Source organism: Mixophyes fleayi, chromosome 4 (assembly GCF_038048845.1).
Source record: "Mixophyes fleayi isolate aMixFle1 chromosome 4, aMixFle1.hap1, whole genome shotgun sequence".
Taxonomy (NCBI): Eukaryota; Metazoa; Chordata; class Amphibia; order Anura; family Limnodynastidae; genus Mixophyes; species Mixophyes fleayi.
Genome location: NC_134405.1, coordinates 80,592,045 through 80,610,596, shown reverse-complemented (window position 1 = coordinate 80,610,596; position 18,552 = coordinate 80,592,045). Strand labels below are relative to the sequence as shown.

General features: G+C 40.3%; 1 protein-coding gene across 4 annotated transcripts in view; it reads left to right on the top strand.

Moving 5' to 3' along the window:
- The window catches only part of ZWILCH (zwilch kinetochore protein), a 47,199-nt gene that overhangs the window by 74 nt on the left and 28,573 nt on the right, over positions 1–18,552 (top strand). For 2 of the 4 annotated variants that reach the window (XM_075207596.1, XM_075207595.1), the window contains exons 1-9: positions 194–411; positions 3,819–3,870; positions 5,859–5,954; positions 6,049–6,164; positions 6,967–7,169; positions 10,476–10,555; positions 11,051–11,206; positions 13,248–13,319; positions 13,445–13,538. In XM_075207596.1, coding sequence (XP_075063697.1) covers positions 359–411; positions 3,819–3,870; positions 5,859–5,954; positions 6,049–6,164; positions 6,967–7,169; positions 10,476–10,555; positions 11,051–11,206; positions 13,248–13,319; positions 13,445–13,538 — 922 coding nt within the window. In that variant the 5' untranslated portion in view covers positions 194–358. Of the gene's footprint in view, positions 1–193; positions 412–3,818; positions 3,871–5,858; positions 5,955–6,048; positions 6,165–6,966; positions 7,170–10,475; positions 10,556–11,050; positions 11,207–13,247; positions 13,320–13,444; positions 13,539–18,552 lie in introns of those variants that run through there. The other 2 variants (XM_075207594.1, XM_075207597.1) reach the window with 2 other exon arrangements.

Sequence of the window (18,552 nt, the reverse complement as noted above, 5' to 3'; positions counted from 1 at the left end):
GTAATAATACTTATAATCCCGTCACCACCTCAGAGTACATGTTACCGGTCTCGAAGGGAGATAAGAGCCGATAATCAAGTAAATTCTGCGGGAACTATTTTACGTGGCGGATGTATCTAGATAAAACGCCGGCATGTATGATGACGCTTAGAGACCGCTGTAATAACCGGTTCAAATCATGGAAATGACCGACTAGACCGTGTTTATTGTAGTTACAGGGAGATATTACCTGTGATTTGTGCTGTTTTGCTGTGTTTTGTACTTTAGTGCATGTTAGGTGTCAGGTGTCTGCTTCCGGGGTGGTGACCCCGGTGACAGCTGTAGCCCGCGCAGTTTGGTTTGTGGCTGGAGGAGAATAATGTGGAGGGAGAGGCACCAGGAGGCGGGGGAGCTGCAGGACTTCCTCAGCAGGTGTGTAATGTATGTCAGTCCCACCTGAGGCTGACACCATGGGCTCTGATAGGGGGGATTAGTTTGGGAAGAAAGGTTCTGTCAGTCACCCTGCTATAGTGCCAGCTGGCTGGAGAGGGCATCTGGGAAGTAACAATGTCACTATTGCCATTTACTTTTGAAACAGACACTGTGTCAGGACCAAACTTGTTAATTGTATGGTCGCCAATTGCCAAGGAGGATGAGCGGTTCAACTCACACCCCAGATCAGTAAGCTGGGTGCCTGCTGATTATATGAGCGCCACTTGAAATGTAGACTTTTCCAATCTGTCAGTACAAGATAGGATTTTAATTATTTGGTCATTGTGATAACAAGAGTGTCAGTGCTGGAACAGAGATGTCTCATACTGCGGCCTCTGCTGGTCTATACATGTTCTGTGGGAAGAACGAGGTGGGATTCTCACCTGGCTTGTGGAGAAAAGAACTGGGATGATCTCTGGTGACAAGTGATGGGTTCAGCAGGTGTCCCTGGTGTGTAGTTAGGGTTTATATCCAGGTGCTGTCATTTTCTGATCTAGGGGTTGGTGTCTGTGCTTTTTGGGGAAAGAAATGGTAGTTATATTAAGCATATTTCTTAAATATTTCCAGGAATGACAGGAGCTCTCTGGGGTTGGTGGCTGGAAGATATGAGGGTCAGTATCAAAGAAAATACTGTACAGGTGGAGGAGGCACAGCAACTGATGTGATTTTACATTGGTTCAAGTGGAAGTGGCCCCTGTATAATTAACAAGTACTGTCTGGACACATCCCTGACTAAAAATGAAAATGCTTACTAAGTTTGCAGGCACGTGTTTATTTTTAATTGATAATTTTGACAAAATAACCCATCAATACCAGTCTTGACTAACCTGTGACACTCCAGGTGTTGTGAAACTACAAGTCCCAGCATAACCTTCCAGCAATAAGCTGCTATATATTGGAAAAGCATGCTTGGGCTTGTAGTTTCACAACACCTGAAGTGCCACATGTTAGCCAAGCCTGAATACTGTGTTGATTTCAAAGCAATCACTGTACACTATCAAAATAAAATACTTTTGAATTAAAAATGATTGTGAATGAGGGAACCGGGTTGAATGGGACTATAGTTTGATCTGGAAATACAGGTCCTAAAGCAAAGCTTTACGATGTGATTAGTCAGCCAGGCACCTGAACTAGTCAATGGAAGTTGGATTTTCAAGTGTGTGGCCAAATTACACACTAATCTGGTTGTTCAACCGTTGTGCTGAATTGTTGGATTTCAGGATGTGGCGTTACCTTAAAGCATAGAAGATCCAGCCATAACCTACTACATTTTAGGTTAGTTCTGGACAAATGGCAACTAAAACATGTTCCCTGGCTTCCAGAGCAGACCTGGGAAACAGACGATATAGCGTTGCCAGACCACTTGCATCATAGTCCATAGCTGGAAGTGTTTATAGCTTGAAGAGCCAGGAACTAAATTGTCGCAAGTTTGTAGAGAACACACCAGTCATCTCAAGCCATAAGTCAAACAGACCTTGGCTGTTCTTCCCTGTTCTACTAAAAGGTCCATCAGACTAATAGCAGATGCCAGCATGGGGAACTTTGTACTAGAAAAGGCAGCTGCAATTCTTGGCTGCTGGCTCTTCAAGTAGAGTGGGTCATTTTTGTGTGTACTGTAGATGCTTACGGACTCATTTAGAGTTGAATGCACATATGCTAATGGAGTGTACGCAGGGAAAAGACTCACAAAAAAACCCAAAAGCATATTTATGTGGCTGTGTTGAGTCTGATGCATCTCAAGATGAGTCCATACAGTAGTATTTGCAGCAGGTGTAGCAAGTGTGTATGCGGACACCCCCCAATAACAGGGAAAGCATATAGATGTTGCATAACAGTGTTAGTAGTAAATGCTAAAGACTCATTACCCAATATAATAATGCAATGAAATGTCAAATACTCAAAAGACAATATTGTCTTGGCAGTGTTATTAATGTGAAAGATGCATTTTCAATCTAAAATATAACTAAATGAAATATAAACATCTGTTGTGTTTTTTCCCTTTAAAAATCCAATGGCAATTCTCTTTTCTGCAGTAGATAGAATGGAAATGACAAGTAATGCACATGGACGAATAGGGTTTCATATAATATAGCAGCTATGCTAATGAAGTCAGTACTATCAACTGGAAAGGTCAATACGCAATTAGCTAATCAGAAATGTCTAGATATTGCTGCTGATAGTCATCATCATTGGGTATCGTTACATCAGCATCTGCAAGAGATACACCTACTGACAAGCGTAACTGCATATGCGTCCATGTCTAAATTTACGTGAACACACCCTTACTGTACACGGCCTGCTCCTACACACCCACGTCCCTCCCTCTTTTCTGCCACTTCTAGTGTATGTCTACATGTGGACGTATGCACTTACCTTATTTTGTTTGCGTACGCAAACAAACGTTTATGTCCAATTCTAAATGAGTCCTTTACAGTGAAGTAGTAGATATGTTTTCTAAGTACTATAGACTGTTGTGCAGTGGGGGGTAATTTTGTGTTGCAGGCACTTTCTAGGTACGTTTATTAGGCTTTGCTGATACAGTGAACTTTCTTGGGTTAGTGTACCGAGCACGACTGCTACATATTGACAATTACTTGGTGTAATAGATAAGAGCGTTCAATGTCATTGGAAAATCGGGTACCAAGGAGAAAAAATATTGGAAATATCCACAAAACGTCAGGATAGTTTTAAAAGAGGAAATGTAGCCATCTAGCATGAATTAAGTTGAAATTCCTGCATATTCAGGACCCCTCTATGTTGAGATCTAAGACATGTATGACACAACCAATCAAAGCATGATTATTAAAAACTTCTTTGGGAGCCAATTGCAATCACAATTTTTAATATACTGTATATTATATTTAACTCAATGAAATAACAATTTGGTGACATTAACACATACATGATTATAGTAAATTAACACCTATGGGGATATATAATCTTGTCATTCCGTTTCGGCTGTAATTGGTTGTGTTGTACATCTTGGATTTTAACGGGTATATGTTATCCTGCAGAGGTGCTCAAAACCCAGTCCTCAAGTGCTAGCAGCAGGTCATGTTTTCGGGATTTCTCTCTATAGAAAACAACTGGGATAATTACTGACCCAGCAAACTAGATTAACTCACCTGTGCATGATAAATGAAATACTGAAAACATGATCTGTTCGTCTTTCTCAAGAACTGAGTTTGGGCTCCTCTGTACCTAAGGTGTGTTTTATAAACCTGTCCTGTGCCCCGTTAGTAATCATTGATCTTTTCTTTTTAGGTCCTAATACAGATATAGCAATGTTCTACTTTGGTTTTGACCTCTAGGAATAATTAATGATGTCACCATATTCTGTCTTTCAGCATCTACGAGCAGGTGAAGACCAGGGGGCAGCAAGGCCCTTTTGCTTACAAGGTAATAACAATATTCTGTCATAGTCATACATACCTCGTTAACTGATTTGGGCCAATACAAAGCTGAAATATTTCAGTGGCCAGTGATTAGTGTAATGCTGATTTTGCTGTCCTACAAGAATTATGTTTGTAGTACTACCACCTTGTCTCGCCTGATTTTATGTAAACTGTACATGTGATGCACTACCTAACAAACCAAACTACTCATATTTTATTTAAGTATATGTAAGAAGAGTAAATGGAATTATATATATAATTTGACTGGAAAATGCTAGCAAAGGAAATTCTATCTCTGTCACATGAATAAATACAATCCAGATGGCTTCCCTAACAAAACAATCATGAAGGAGGTAAAATAGGAAGACCCCTCTCCGCCTTTTCCACTCTGCCCAAGAAAATGCCATATTTTTTTCTGGAGTACATATGTCTTTATTTTTTTGGCATTATAGAAAGAGATAGAAGCTCCAATAGGAAAAACTGTACTTGCTGACAAAACTGATAACCTTTTATAATTTAGAACATTATTGCCACATTGTGTAGTTAGTTGAACAAATTTAAAGTCAAAATTTTTCCATGGTAAGAAATGTGCTGCAATATATATGATGTACATAGAATGAGGCAAAACAAATCGCATTGAAAATGCTACGCTAAACATGTATGGGATATTTCTTTAATAAAGTGTATTAGTAATAAGTAGTTGTGACTGGATGGGCTTACTCTACCACCATTTTATTCCCACTGGTGCCACAAGGTAATAAATACACCTTGTGGGAGTCATACACCATTTATCATGATTTCCTTCCGTCAGTAACGCGCTGTTACTGACTTCTTCTACTGTTGACACCTGCTATCACATATCCCCCGACTGCAAGTGCCATCTGGGCACTGATTGTAGGAGGAACTGCCACCACCAGGTTCTTTCACTGGCACCTGGTGACTGGCTGGTTCCTCCTCGCTTACTAAGGATCAGGACTGCTGGGTAGCAGACAGAGCATTGACACAGAGACGCTGGCTTCAACTCAGGACAGGGGACAGATTAAAGTGTTAGCTCTTATCTGTTGGTCACAGGATACAGCAGGGAATAGACATTGGAGGTACTGGTAATTAGCCAGAAGTACAGATGGATTACACATGCACAGTACAGCTGTTTGTATACAGTTTTGGACACACAAGCTGGCAGGAGGTTATCCAGCCTCCTGTCTCTTTAACCAATCCAGGCTGATTCATGCAGCTGTCACACAGGGTTTCTCACCTTTAACATTGTTGCTAGTGTCATGGAGGAGTGTATCACTGTACTGAGGCTGGAAGCACCCACTGGACTCAGGGGCAGGTCCCCACTGGATTACCATGCAGGAATATCTCCCAGACCACAGCATTAGGGACTGGGGTGAGAGTGGTGGGCAGATAGAGGAGGGGACCCGCATCCACTGGATCACCAGGGAACCGCAGGAGCATTTTTGTTTTTATTAAATAAACATTTATTTATAATATAATTTGTATAACCCCTTCAGCACAGCATTCCGGACACTACCCTGCATCGAAGATCCACAAATGAGACGCATCCATTAATTTAAGATACCTGTTAAATACATTTGTACATTCTTGGAGCAATGCACCGTTTTTTTGGTCCTTTTGCTGCCTCTGTGCCGGAGCTCAGCTCCCCCCAGTGCTGCAGGTGTAATCTTTAGCATGCTAGGGACCTTCTGACAATAGTCATACATTCAAATATCAGTGGCATATGATGGATATCCTCCTTATAGTTGCAAATCTGAAGACACATTTTTCAAATGAAAATAAAAACATACACAATGAAAACAAAAATATTATAATTTATTATTTTTAAATGTCCTTGTAGGATTGTAAAATACAATTTACTGAGCAGTGTACATTTTGTTTTTAAACAAGTTGTAACCATTTTCCTTAGTTTATTCACATATTTCAGTAATAATCAGATCTAACAAGTTTTGTTTTGTTTTTTTCCTCCCCAAGGATGACCTGCAGGTTCATATGGTCAGTCCTGGCCAGTGCAAGTCATTGGATACTTTCTGGAGTGGAAATGGAATGGCTTTTGTCATGGAGAAAAAGGTTCCCTTGATAATGCCCAAGTAATATTTGTGTGTGTTTTGTATAATTTCAGTAATATTAAATACATCTAATTGTTCTAAATCCTGGTTTACAGCCATTCAAACCAGAGGAAGATATACTGGAAGAATCTCGCACCAAGGACAACTGTTCATTCAGTCTTTCTCTAGAGAAACCCTGCTTACCGCTGCCTGTTTCTACCATGAAAGCCAGGTTGGTGAATAACACTACACGCACTTGTGTTGTAAGACTAGTGTCTTTTGAACACTTTGTTCTCCTCTAGCATGCAGTGTCTTGACAGCTGAATTGATCCACATAAAATTCTTAATTCTACCCACTTTAAACCTATATTAGAAGTTAATATAAATTAGCATTTTAATAAGTGTCATATTAAATTTGGTAAACTAAACTGAGTTTTTCAAGTAAAATACATAGTTGTACTAGTAGATGTGAATTTATCTATACTACAGTAATTATACCATATTTGAGGAGGGAAACGACATAATAGAAAATGTGCATAGTTTTTATGTGCATTTAAAGGGATGCTCCATAAAAAGGTTAAAATCTAACTGTTTTTCGTGACATTCTTTTACATACCTGTGCCTGTGTCCAATCCCTTTGTCTGTGCTTTCTTGGCACTTTCCTTCATGGAGGTAAGGTGCAGCGTCATTCAACTTGAAGTACAGTTCATCAGACCTTCTCTCTGTGCACCTCTTGGACTAATCTACATGCTGTGCATGGAAGTGCGGGAGGACAAATTGTAGCATAATGTGCATGTTACTTAGCTAGCTTCCACGAATGTATAAAAACTGTAGGTGGTCGGATATGAATGGGGGGTGACTCAAGTGGATGGGTACAGTTGTAAAATGTGTGATACATTCCTGTATATGAAACAAAATTCATACATCCAACTTGTTTTTTGTTTGTTTGTGATGTATTGTTTATATATTCTGATGTGTGTGTATAAAATTTAAAAATGAAGCATTTAGCTACAGCCTATTTTATATGTCTCTAGGCAACTCCTCTCGAGCTACACTTTGACACATAATCCCAACATGACCCAGTTTAGGAATGGAAGATCGGTGGAGGTTCTCCCTCAGTTGTGGGTGCGATGCGACAGCTCCGATGCAGAGGGCACCTGTTGGCTTGCAGCTGAACCAATTAAAACAAGCAAGAATGAGATCACAGGAATGAGCTTTCGTATGATGACTTGTGCAGGTAAATGAAAATAGTATACTACCATTGGAAAGGTGCACCATGTCGCTTGGGGTTATATCATTTTTCCAAATTCAGTTTACTCCTCAAAGCACTCCGTAGAATTACATATTGGCAGCTTGGGCTAAAATACCTCCTTCCACCCCTTTTTGTGTAGAATAGTAGAAAATTGTTACTTACAACCAGAAGTCTATTTTGAGCTTATTTTATTCTGTGATTTTGAAGACAACTGAATGGATTCAGTCCTGAAACCTTTCCTTGTCCCATCTCCCCTATATTCTGCTTTTTGAGAAGGGAATGGAACATTGAGAGATCCTTGAATAGAGATCACTGATGTATGTGGAGAGACTGACTGCACACAGATGCTTTAGTGCGGAAAATGTTGAAGCAGGGATATATAGTGTTGTTCTGCTTGTGGTCCACCTAGGAGACACTGTTAGATTCTGGTAAGCTCACAGCCTGAGTTTCTTCCAATGCTATTGCAGCCCACAGAGTGCTTTGGCTGCAGGTTTGGGCAACAAATGATCACTACAGATATGCCTGATTATGTTATCCTTCACAGTAAACTCCCTTTTTGGGCTGAGTTGGAGAAAGTTTACTCCCAAGTGGAAGATGCCAAAAATACCTTACTACCACAGAACAGAGTTAATTATGCCAGTACATTTGGGCTTTTAAAACCCGGACCTTCATTAGCAGACAAGGCAAAAAAGTATTTTTGGTTTGCCAGTAAGTCTGATTCCAAGTCCTCTAATGCCACAAATTCCTCTTGGTTTCAGGCAATCTCGTCCTTCCTCAAATGTTTTTAAGGCTAACTGCTTCATTTCAGTGATACATGTTTGGGTTCTGTCTCCAGCCACCGGTTACATCCTGTTAATCAAGGAGGCTCCCCTATGCGTTTTCAGTGCCTGACACCCAGGAACCTGTCGTAGCATTCTGTATTTTTTTTGTGGTCATAGTGATTGTACTGTCCCAACACATCAGGTTGAGTTCGGCATTTATGTCCAATCTTGAATCTCAAAGCCCTGTACTTCATCTTAAAGCCAGAATGCTTAAGGATGGGTACTATATAGCCTCTATAGACATTGACAATGTCTACCTCTTCATCTCAAGATGGAGATGGCATCAGAAATGCTTCCGCTTTACAGTAGCCAAGGCTGACTATCAGTTTCCAGTGCTCTCTTTTGGCCTGACATTTCTCTCTGTGGGTGCTGGCAAAAGTTAAGGCGATTGATCTTTGTCATCTAGTGGTTACCATCCTCCCCTACCTCAATGACCTACTGATCATGGCTGCTTCTGACATCCTTAGGTCTCGTTTTCAGCTTGGGTCTTCCCTGAGTCTTACTCCCAATCGACAAGATCCGGACTCTCCATAATCTAGACTGTTATCGATTTGCATCCTGCTTTGTCTCGACTGACAGTTGCTTAGAGGTGCTTGGAACTATGGTCTCCGTGATAGAGGTGGTAACGTTTGCCCAGTTTCAGGTCCTCCAAAGAGATCTCAGAAAGGTTTGGGACAAGTTTAATTTTAATCTGTCTCATACTGATGCTTTTCTCTGCTATAAGACAGTCGCTTCACTGGTGTTTAGCGACCCCCTCACTTTTCCCAGAGTAAACTTTTGTCGAGTTTCCAGTGGGAATTGGTAACCAAGCATTCCTGATCAGGGGCTGGTGGGCAGTGTTTGGAAAATCTTTAGAGGAGAGCCAGAAAAGATTGTGGGCTGGGTGGAGGGATATGGTTACAGCCCTGTACTCCATTTATATGCTGTATCTGAAGAATTAGGAAACTGATTATATCAGTTTGCAAACCCTGGGTCCGCCAAAGTCGTCACTCTGTCTGAATGTCTTTGGCCAACTGGTTGCTTGTTGGGATCTTCCTGATGTTTGCCTCTTGGCAATTTTGCATAGTGTCTCAATAGGGTGCTACAGGTAGAATTGGGCAAGTACTTTGTCCTGGGACTCTTTAAGTGTGTCTCATCAATGTGATGGTAGCCCAATGGAACGTTAGCCTTGTTTTTTGCCAATTATTTTTTTCCTCAGGGTGTTCAGTTGAGGACGGAGGCAATAATGGTAAATCAGGCTAGCTGCTGCAATCCTGGTAAACAGACCTGATATGGTTGCCATACTGCTCAAATTTGACCTATGGTTCATCTTTATTTGCACTAAATCCTCTAGAGTCTTCCCTTTATAACAAGGGTCTTAAACAGGATGCACTAATAGGTAGAATTGCTGTGATTCGGGTTAAGGACCAGTCCACTAGAACTTTGGGGCCGTCTTGGAGGAATGGGGCTTTGGCTCTGCAGCTTTGCAAAGCTGCCCCCTGGTCATCTGTGCAAACTTTTACCAAGTTTTATAGCGTGCTCATCCTGGCCTCAGGAAGAATAGGATGGCAGGATAGGTAGGAAGGTTCTGCAATTACAGAACATCCTGAGATACTACACCTTGATGTGTAGTATCTCAGGAGACATCCCCATCAGTAATGCGGTGTCTGTCAGATGACTGAGAAAAAGTGGATTGATTTTGATTTGATTTCTATTTTTTTTCTAACTTAACCCAAAAATCTTTTTCTCTGAGGTCAGTGGGGGACATATACTGACCCTACTATTTCATATATGAAGAGCTCTTTCAAAAAATGTTATAGACTTCAAAAGTGGCTACATTATTGACCAAATCTGAATAAACTAGTGTGGACCACATCCACTTTGAGATGCTGTGGCAGGACCTTAATAGAACTGTGCATAACCTACTTCTGTCAAACGTCAATGAAGACAGCGTTGCACGGATCAGTACTCGTAAGTTCCCTCGAATACGATGTAAGACTGATAATCTTATATACAGATAGCTATAACTTCAAATTATTGCTGCTAAAGCTACCGAATCATGGGATGTACTTTTTAAGACATTACTTTTTCTTGAATAAATGACAGTACAAACTGTTATTTGTCACATGAGACTATATTTATACATTTTGAATACTTGGTGAGGACTATATGAATTCAGTGACCCACTTTCAAACCATATCGTTCCTTTTTTTTTTGTTTTGTTTTTCAAAACCCCTTTTGTTTTGAAGTTTCGCAGGCTCTCTAATGATCCCTGTGTGCTAAAGTCTAATATTCAGAAAACCTTGCGAATTGAGCTGTCAAATGGGAGGTATAGTGGCCAATTAAATATTCCAAATGCAACCTGTTTTAAAGTACTCTTTGCATTCAAACATGAGACAGTAGGGACATATGAATGAGCTATAAATGTTTGTTAGGAGAGGTTCTTTTTCTTTTATTTGTTCTTTAGCCAATGTTTGTGTTCATTTCATAGGTCCAACCTCTGATAAAACCTCTTTTTCCAGTCTGGAAACCCTCAAGAAATCCCACAAGGAGAGACATCATTCATCTGCTGTAAGTTTATGTCCGAATTTCAGTAATAATTTAATTACATTCTTTCTTTTGTCATGAGATTTTTTTTTTTTTTTAATCCAAATTAAAAAGCAATATTTTGTTATGTGTAATGTCTCTTAGTGTAAATTATACATATGTTGGAAGTCAAGTTCCCTGACCATATAAAGGCATCAGTTCCTAATGATTACCAAAGAACTTGCCATTTGTTAGCTATAATGTATTTAAGTGTACCTTGAATAAATCTAATTGTCTGTAATGGTGTAAGACAGTTTGGTAAAGATAAAATATTGTCACATATTACATTAGTCCCCGTCACAGTACCAGTGGGTAAGTGTCAGAGCAGCAGTTAGTGTGTCTGTGCCTTTTTTTTTCATCTTACCTGTGCATTGAGACAGTAAATTATTTTATACCATGTAGTCTGTCGTTAATGGGAATTATTTATTTTCGGCAGACCTGTCCTGCAGTTGTTTATATGATTTTGTTTATCTCTACTAGATGCAGACAAGAGGATTTGCTCAATATGATTTATTTAGCAACTGCACAGTGGAAAACTCTGTCATAGAATCACAAACAAGTGTCACAGTGGACTTTGTCTGGAACGGTGTGGACAGGATCCTACAGATCCCACCTCTGACTTCTGCTTCAACGCTGGTATGAGAAACAGATACAACTTTAATATCTTGTGCATAATTCACACAGCTTTGTGACTTGCACTAAGAATATAATAGTGTGAATCAACTGTCAGCCAGCTAGAGGGCTTCTGCATTCATCATGCTGTTATGATATGGAAAAATGTTGTGATATATTTTAATGAAACTATAATGGTGATTTGGAAAAGTACCTAAGCAGATGTGAATCATTTTGTACATATAATCATACAGGGTAAAATACAAACAATGGGCCTGATTCATTAAGGAAAGTTAAGTAAAAAATTGAGTAAGTAGTCTGGACAAAACCATGTTAGAATGCAAGGGGTGCAAATTAGTTTTCTATTTTGCACATAAGTTAAATACTGTCAGTGTTTTCATGTAGCACACAAATGCTTGATATCTTATTTGTACACTGAAATTTAAAGTTGATATTTGTTTGCTACATGAAAAAACAGACAGTATTTAACTTATGTGCAAAATAGAAAACTAATTTGCACCCCTTGCATTGTAACATGGTTTTGTCCAGGAGACTACTTACTCAATTTTTTTTACTTCACTTTCCTTAGTGAATCAGGCCCAATCTCTTATTTTAAAGGAGTGCTAAACCTAAAGTACACACTGCCTTGTATAAAGGAGCTGCTAGATACTCAGAAATCTATATGGAGCAATTTCAGGAGCCTTTTAGACATTGCTCTATGCAATCAGGTTGGGTACGTTTAGCCGGTACTGATAATACAGTAATAGGTAATACCAACAGTTAGTTTAACAACATAAAGGGGCGTATTCAATTGTTAGCGTTAATGCTAACAAACGAGCGCTCGAAAAATCTTACCGTTAATACGGTAATTACTTGCGGAATTTCAGCTCGACGCTCCCTGAGCGGCGAGCTGAAATTCCGCGAGTAAACTACCGTATTAACGCTTTTTGCGCGCAATATTACCGTATAAACGGTAATATTTTACGAGCGCTCGTTTTGCAGCGTTAACGCTCACAATTGAATACGCCCATAAATGTCCGATGCTTACATGCCCAGCAATAAATAAATATAGACTGACCGTACTTAATGACAAGTGAAGTATCCAACAGTGTTCAGCTACATTCCGAAGACAAAAAATCACGACACAGCGTTTTGACGTCATTTAAATTGGGGACCGTCATATTACTGATTTTAAAGGGGCAGTGCCGAGTTCTGATCCCTAACCCGATCACAAAACCTACCCCTAACACTTAGCTTTAATGAGTTTGGCGGTAGGACCTAGCATTTCAGCTTTAAAACCGCTAATATGATGGTTGCCGTTTTAAATGACGTCAAAACTCTGTGCCGTGATTTCTTGTCTTCGGAATGTAGCTCACCACTGTGTGATACTTCACATGTCATTATTATGGTCAGTCTATATTTGTCGGGCATGTAAACATCAGAGACTGTTGTTAAAGTAACTGCTGGTATTATTAGTAATGGGAACATGACTACCACTGATGCAATTAGGTTTGCCTTTTTTAGATCTGTAGCATATAAAGGGACTTCAGCAATGGCTGATAACAGAAAAGGGTTTTGCACTTGGTTAGACAGCAAATGTGAATTTCAAGCTTTGTGATGTCATGGGAGGGTTTTTTTTACACACATTAGTTTTTCAATCATTCAAATCGCCTAAAATGGAATAAAACATACACACGTAATTGCACTGATTCCCAGTTACACAAGATCATTCAGTGAACATTTCTGTTTCAAAATTGGAGGACACTGCTTTGCATAGTAACTTAATCGCACCAATCCATTGTCACTTGGGTTCTTCACTAGAACAGAATCGAACAGATTTCCTGTCACTCAGTAGCATTCTCTAATCATTGCAGTGCACTGAATAGTAACCTTGCATTGAGCAGAAGGGCACTAGTGACATATGTGTGTGATTTGTATTCTTTGTATAATATATCTTGCATTTTAGGTCTAGTGTCCTTTTTTTTAAAAGCATAAGATAATTCTGAACTTAAGCTGGTAAATTGCTTTGAGTATTTTCTCTCATATTGTTTCTTTTATTTTGCAGAATATCAGAGTGGAGTCTGGAGATCTCCGAAGTCCCGTGTACCCTGTGTATAAAGAGCTGGATTTTTTGCTGGTAGCTATAGATTGCTTTTAATATCATTCATGGTATTTACATTTTCACACTCATTGAACCTGCTTGAAATAGCAACAAATTAACATCATTAAAGGCTGATTTCAGTTTTGGTTCTCCTCTCACAGGTTTTGGCTGGAGGATTGAAAACTGGAGTAACAGAGTGGCCGGAGACTTCTGATGCCAAATCCGCTGTAGAACTGGTTCAGGAACTTTTAAATGGTGATTACATACAGACACACAACACAACTAATTTATGTGCGGTGACCCTTATAGGATATTTATTGTTTACACTGCCACTAAACTTTATAGAACAGAGCTACTAGTAACAAATTCAGGAATCTAGAAAATACACAACATAATTTGCCATCTTCACAATTGCTGTTATGGTTTAAAAGGGCAATAAACCTAAAATAGAAATTGACTTATGCTGGCCACACATGCTACAATGTCACATGGGATATTATGCACTTGGGGCTAGATTTACTAAGCTGCGGGTTTGAAAAAGTTGCCTATAGCTACCAATCAGATTCTAGCTTTCATTTATTTAGTACGTTCTACAAAATGACAGCTAGAATCTGATTGGTTGCTATAGGCAACATCCCCACTTTTTCAAACCCGCAGCTTAGTAAATCTAGCCCTTGGCCTTATTTTACTCCATGTGTGACCTGAATATGAGTGTAATGGTCTTGTCGAAATCGCTGAGATCATTCTAGAGCGCGTTGTTAAATGAAGTCTGCATATGACTGCTGTTACCCTACTTGTTACCGTGTGTGTCGTGTTCTTGGACAGGCTCCAATGAAGGCCAGAAATGGGTGGCCAAACTTATGTGAGATCTGGCTGTTCGGCACTCTGTTTTAGCTGCAGGAATGACCTCTGTTTGACTTTATATAAAACAACTACAGAACGTATTCACCAATACATGTACATTTTTTATTATTTTGATTAGATGATCATTGAAATCAACTTGGGATTGTGTGGGAAGAAGATATGTTTTCTTCTCGAGAAGTAGAGAGGCCCAGACAGTCATCAGAGATGACAAGGAGACGTTGTTTCTTGTTTTTTCCAGTGCCCTGCCTCCTAGGGGTAAAATGTAACCCACTATCAGTTTCTGCCTCTACATAAGGGAATTCATGGCAGAGCCGTAACTTAGAATTTTAGAGCCTGGGGCAAGAAAGAATAATGCCGCCCTCTAGCCCTTAATTTTAACCAAATTAACCTAAAATGTTCATAAACTGCGCCCCTCTTCAGCGTTGCGCCCTGGGCGGTCGCCCCTATCGCACAGCCCTAGTTACGGCCCTGATTCAAGGAAAGTACAAAAATTCCCTTTTCTTGTACACTGCAGAATTCCTATAATTAATCCCATTCAAAGACACTGCAGCCATTTATTGAGCTTAAACTTGTTGAAAATCCACTGAGATATGACCATACAGCTTCAATTTTCTCCAGATTGTGATCATTAGCTCACTAGGATGTCTCCACTGTCAGTTCTCCTTGTATTGACTCTAACACTGATAAATCCTAAAGCCAGCAGACTGCAGTGTTTTTATTTCAGCACTGTGAGTGCTGACTGCAGTCCTCCTCGTGATACTGTCTTGAGGCTGATTGCTGAGGCATTTACCCCCTAAACAAAGCACCATTTCACTGGTTGCTGTACAACCACCCATGAGTACCTAGTCTTATGGCTATATTTGCTAAACTGCGTTTGAAAAAGTGGAGATGTTGCCTATAGCAACCAGTCAAATTCTAGTTATCATTTATTTAGTACATTCTACAAAATGACAGCTAGAATCTGATTGATTGCTATAGGTAACATCTCCACTTTTTCAAACCCACAGTTTAGTAAATCTACCCCTTAGACATCTTTTGTAGCTAATGACTGACCAGCTTACATAATTATGTACATTTGTATTTTAGGGTTAGTGGTCTGACCTGTTAATGGAATGCCTGGTACCCCCATGGCCCTGTAAATACTGCTGCTCGATCCTGGCCTATTTATTATAAAGCAAAATACTCATTATGGTTCATGGTTTTCCTACTAAATTTGTTTTTAGCAAGGGAAATGCGTATATATGGTTACACATAGACGACCATTAGCCGTCCAGGAAGCTGAAAATATTACATAAATTAGTCTCCTGTGATCTACTGAAGGGGAAAAAGGACTGGAATCTGGTATGTTTTAGTTTAGTGTGGTTAACTGGTAAAAAAAAAAAGAAAAAAGCTTTTGCCACCCATGGCCACTTGAATAATCAGGTCTAATTGGGATCCAAAGAGGGTGATGCCATCAAAGGGTATCTCCAGAGTACATTTAGAATCTGCATCTGTGGACCAAGAGCGTAGCCACAAGGAACGCCTTACTGCTGCAATCAGTGCAGAGAGCTAGTACAAGCAACTCAGCCCACAGGCGATTGTCTTGCAGACCCTTAGCCAACTGTTTAGCTTATGCTAAACAGCCTCGTTTACCCAGGCAGTAGACATACTTGGTCTAACAAGGCTATTCGCCACTACATAAGCTGAGCGAAGTAAGACATTTCTTGTTTGTTGCGTCCTTGAGAGAAACGCCACCTTGTACAGGGATAGCGGTCCTTGTCAACCGGACAATAGGCGGATCCACCGCTGGAGGAATCTCCCATTTTGACAACTCTTCTAATTGTAAAGCATAAAGGGATCAAAACTTTCCCAGCATATGGAATCAGCGGTCACGTATTTTCCATGTCTCTGAAATCAAGAGCAACAACTGGAAAGATGGAGGAAAATAGAACTAGAAGTGTCACCTACCTCACAGTGAGAAATTGCCTGCGTGAGTTCGGGCTATGGACGTTGTCTGAGAGCAAAGCCAAGCCAGTTTTTCCTCAACCGCCAGTGTAGTCACAGGCAGCAGCTGTTCCCGGAAATCTGCCTCATACCCTGCACACTACTGGGCTTCCGGCTCCAACAGTCCACAAGACAATTCAGAGTTACGTTTTACACAAGTATAATGCAACACAGACTTTCCAGCAGACCCTTGCTTAGAAGTTCCTTTCTCAACAATAGTGAAAATTTAAAAAATTCACAAAGTACCAGAGAAAGAACATTAAATAAATATATATATTTATTTACAAATATATATTCTGGCAGAAACACATACATGTATATACAGATAGCTGGTCACTGAAAAAACTATACACAATGTTAACATGTACTTTCTGAGTGAACGGAGATCTGCTGTAGCTGTTTTCCCCCCTCCGACTGGATGCTGCTCCTTGCCGGTCATATGCTCATTGCTTAGGGGGGGATGTGACCGCAGCACCCCATTGGGTCTGCTTCGGTTGCGACTGGCAATGCTAACTGCCTGCCCAGAAACACTGTGCAGGAGCTGACAGCTGCTGGTTGTCAACTGCACTGAGTGCAGGAGACAGCTGCAAAAGTATTGCAGTGGTGTTGGGGGTGAGGGAATCCCGAAAGATACTTACCCCGACTCGGACCCAGAGTGGAGGAAGGCCGCAGGCTATCCACTCCTGGGGAGTTGTCCCTGAGCCCAACACAGTAAAAAATAAAATTGAAAAATCCTTGGCAGAAGCCCTAAAAACACATGCCCGGCTCCAAGGGTACTTGAAATAAACTGAAGGGATAGTTCCTATAGGAGGGGTATAGTAAGATCCTCCCAACACTTTTAGTTTAAAGTGCCCCTGTCTCCAAGACCATCTACTATACCCCAATGTTTTACATTGTCTCCCAATAGGGCGACAGAGAAATTAAACATTTATAAAATGATATAATGGAACAACTTATCTGTTATTATCCACTGAGGGAGTTCCACTATCTATGTACTTCATTATAACATGTAGGATTTCCAACGGCCAAATTGTTTGAAGCCTGACTTGAAAATAATATCAACAGAACTAACAGTACTTTTGTTATTATTAAAGATGCTCCCTGACCCCCGTGTTTTGGTTTTGGATCTGGATTAGCTTCGGGTTTTGGTTTTGCCAATACCGCCCTTGCGTGTTTTGTTTAGCTATTTTTTATTAAATTTCATTTTTTGGGGTAAAAATCACATAATTTCGTTATTATTTTGTACCTACATTATTATTAACCTCACTAACATTAATTTCCATTGATTTCCATTCAATTTTAGGAGAGGTAACATGTACAATTGATCAAGCCAAGCAATTCATCCACAAGCAGTGCCACTTTTGTGGCTGAAGTGCAAGTCCAACATGGCCCTCCCTAAACAAGCTAACAATGGGCTTGTTAGAGTAATGGCAGAAACACACATCACTGCCAGGAAAGATTAATGGTGCAAGAAGGAATTGTCCTTGGGCCCTCCCACTCATATGTTGGATCTTACAAAGGACATGCACACTTAAACAAAACAAGCAATTCAGCGACAAGGGCTGCCACTTTTGTGGCTGAAGTGCTTGCTTTGTTTGGGCCCCCACTAAAACAGCTATCAATGGCCTAAAGACATGTTAGACCAACAGTGCTGTGAAGTGAATTCTACACTGTCAAGATGATGTCGTCATCATCTTCAGCATCATGTGTACATCATCATCACAGACTATCAATTCATCTCCGCTGGAATCCGCCATTAGAGAAGTGTCAGTACTTGGATGTATTTGCCAGTAAAGGCCTTCCTGGTGGAAGATGTAGTTCATTCTGATGAACATCACCTTTTCCACATTTTTAGGAAAAGGTTGATCACTGACAAGGTTCCCGGCTGTGCTGAATACTCTTTCTGAGTGTACACTGGAGGGTGGACAGCTTAGGTATTGCAAAGCAAGTTTGTACATGGGTTCCCAAATGACTTGTTTTTCCTCCCAGTATGGAAAGGGACTGTCTGACATTTCCATAATAAATAACTCTTGAAAATAATCCTCCACCATCCTTTGCAGGATTGGATGGGAGTTATGGCCAAGGTCACACTTTTTTTGGTAAAATCTTTCCAACCAGCCCAGATGTCAAACTGTTGTGGTCTGCCACCTGCGGCATCCCTGCTTCTCTTTGGAAAGTGCAATTTCTTACGAGCAGCAGCTGCCTGAGAAACTGAAGGAGGAGACGTCGTCAAGCCAAGGCCAAGTTCAGCGGTCAACTTGCTGACCAAGAGCTCCTTGCGATTGTTCAGATCTCTGTCATTTGGAAGCATAGAATCGATATAGGTCTTAAAGCTCGGATCAAGCACAGTCGCCAAAACATAGTGATCCGATTTCAAGATTTTAATAACTCTTGGATCATTGCGAAGCGAATTAAGTACTTG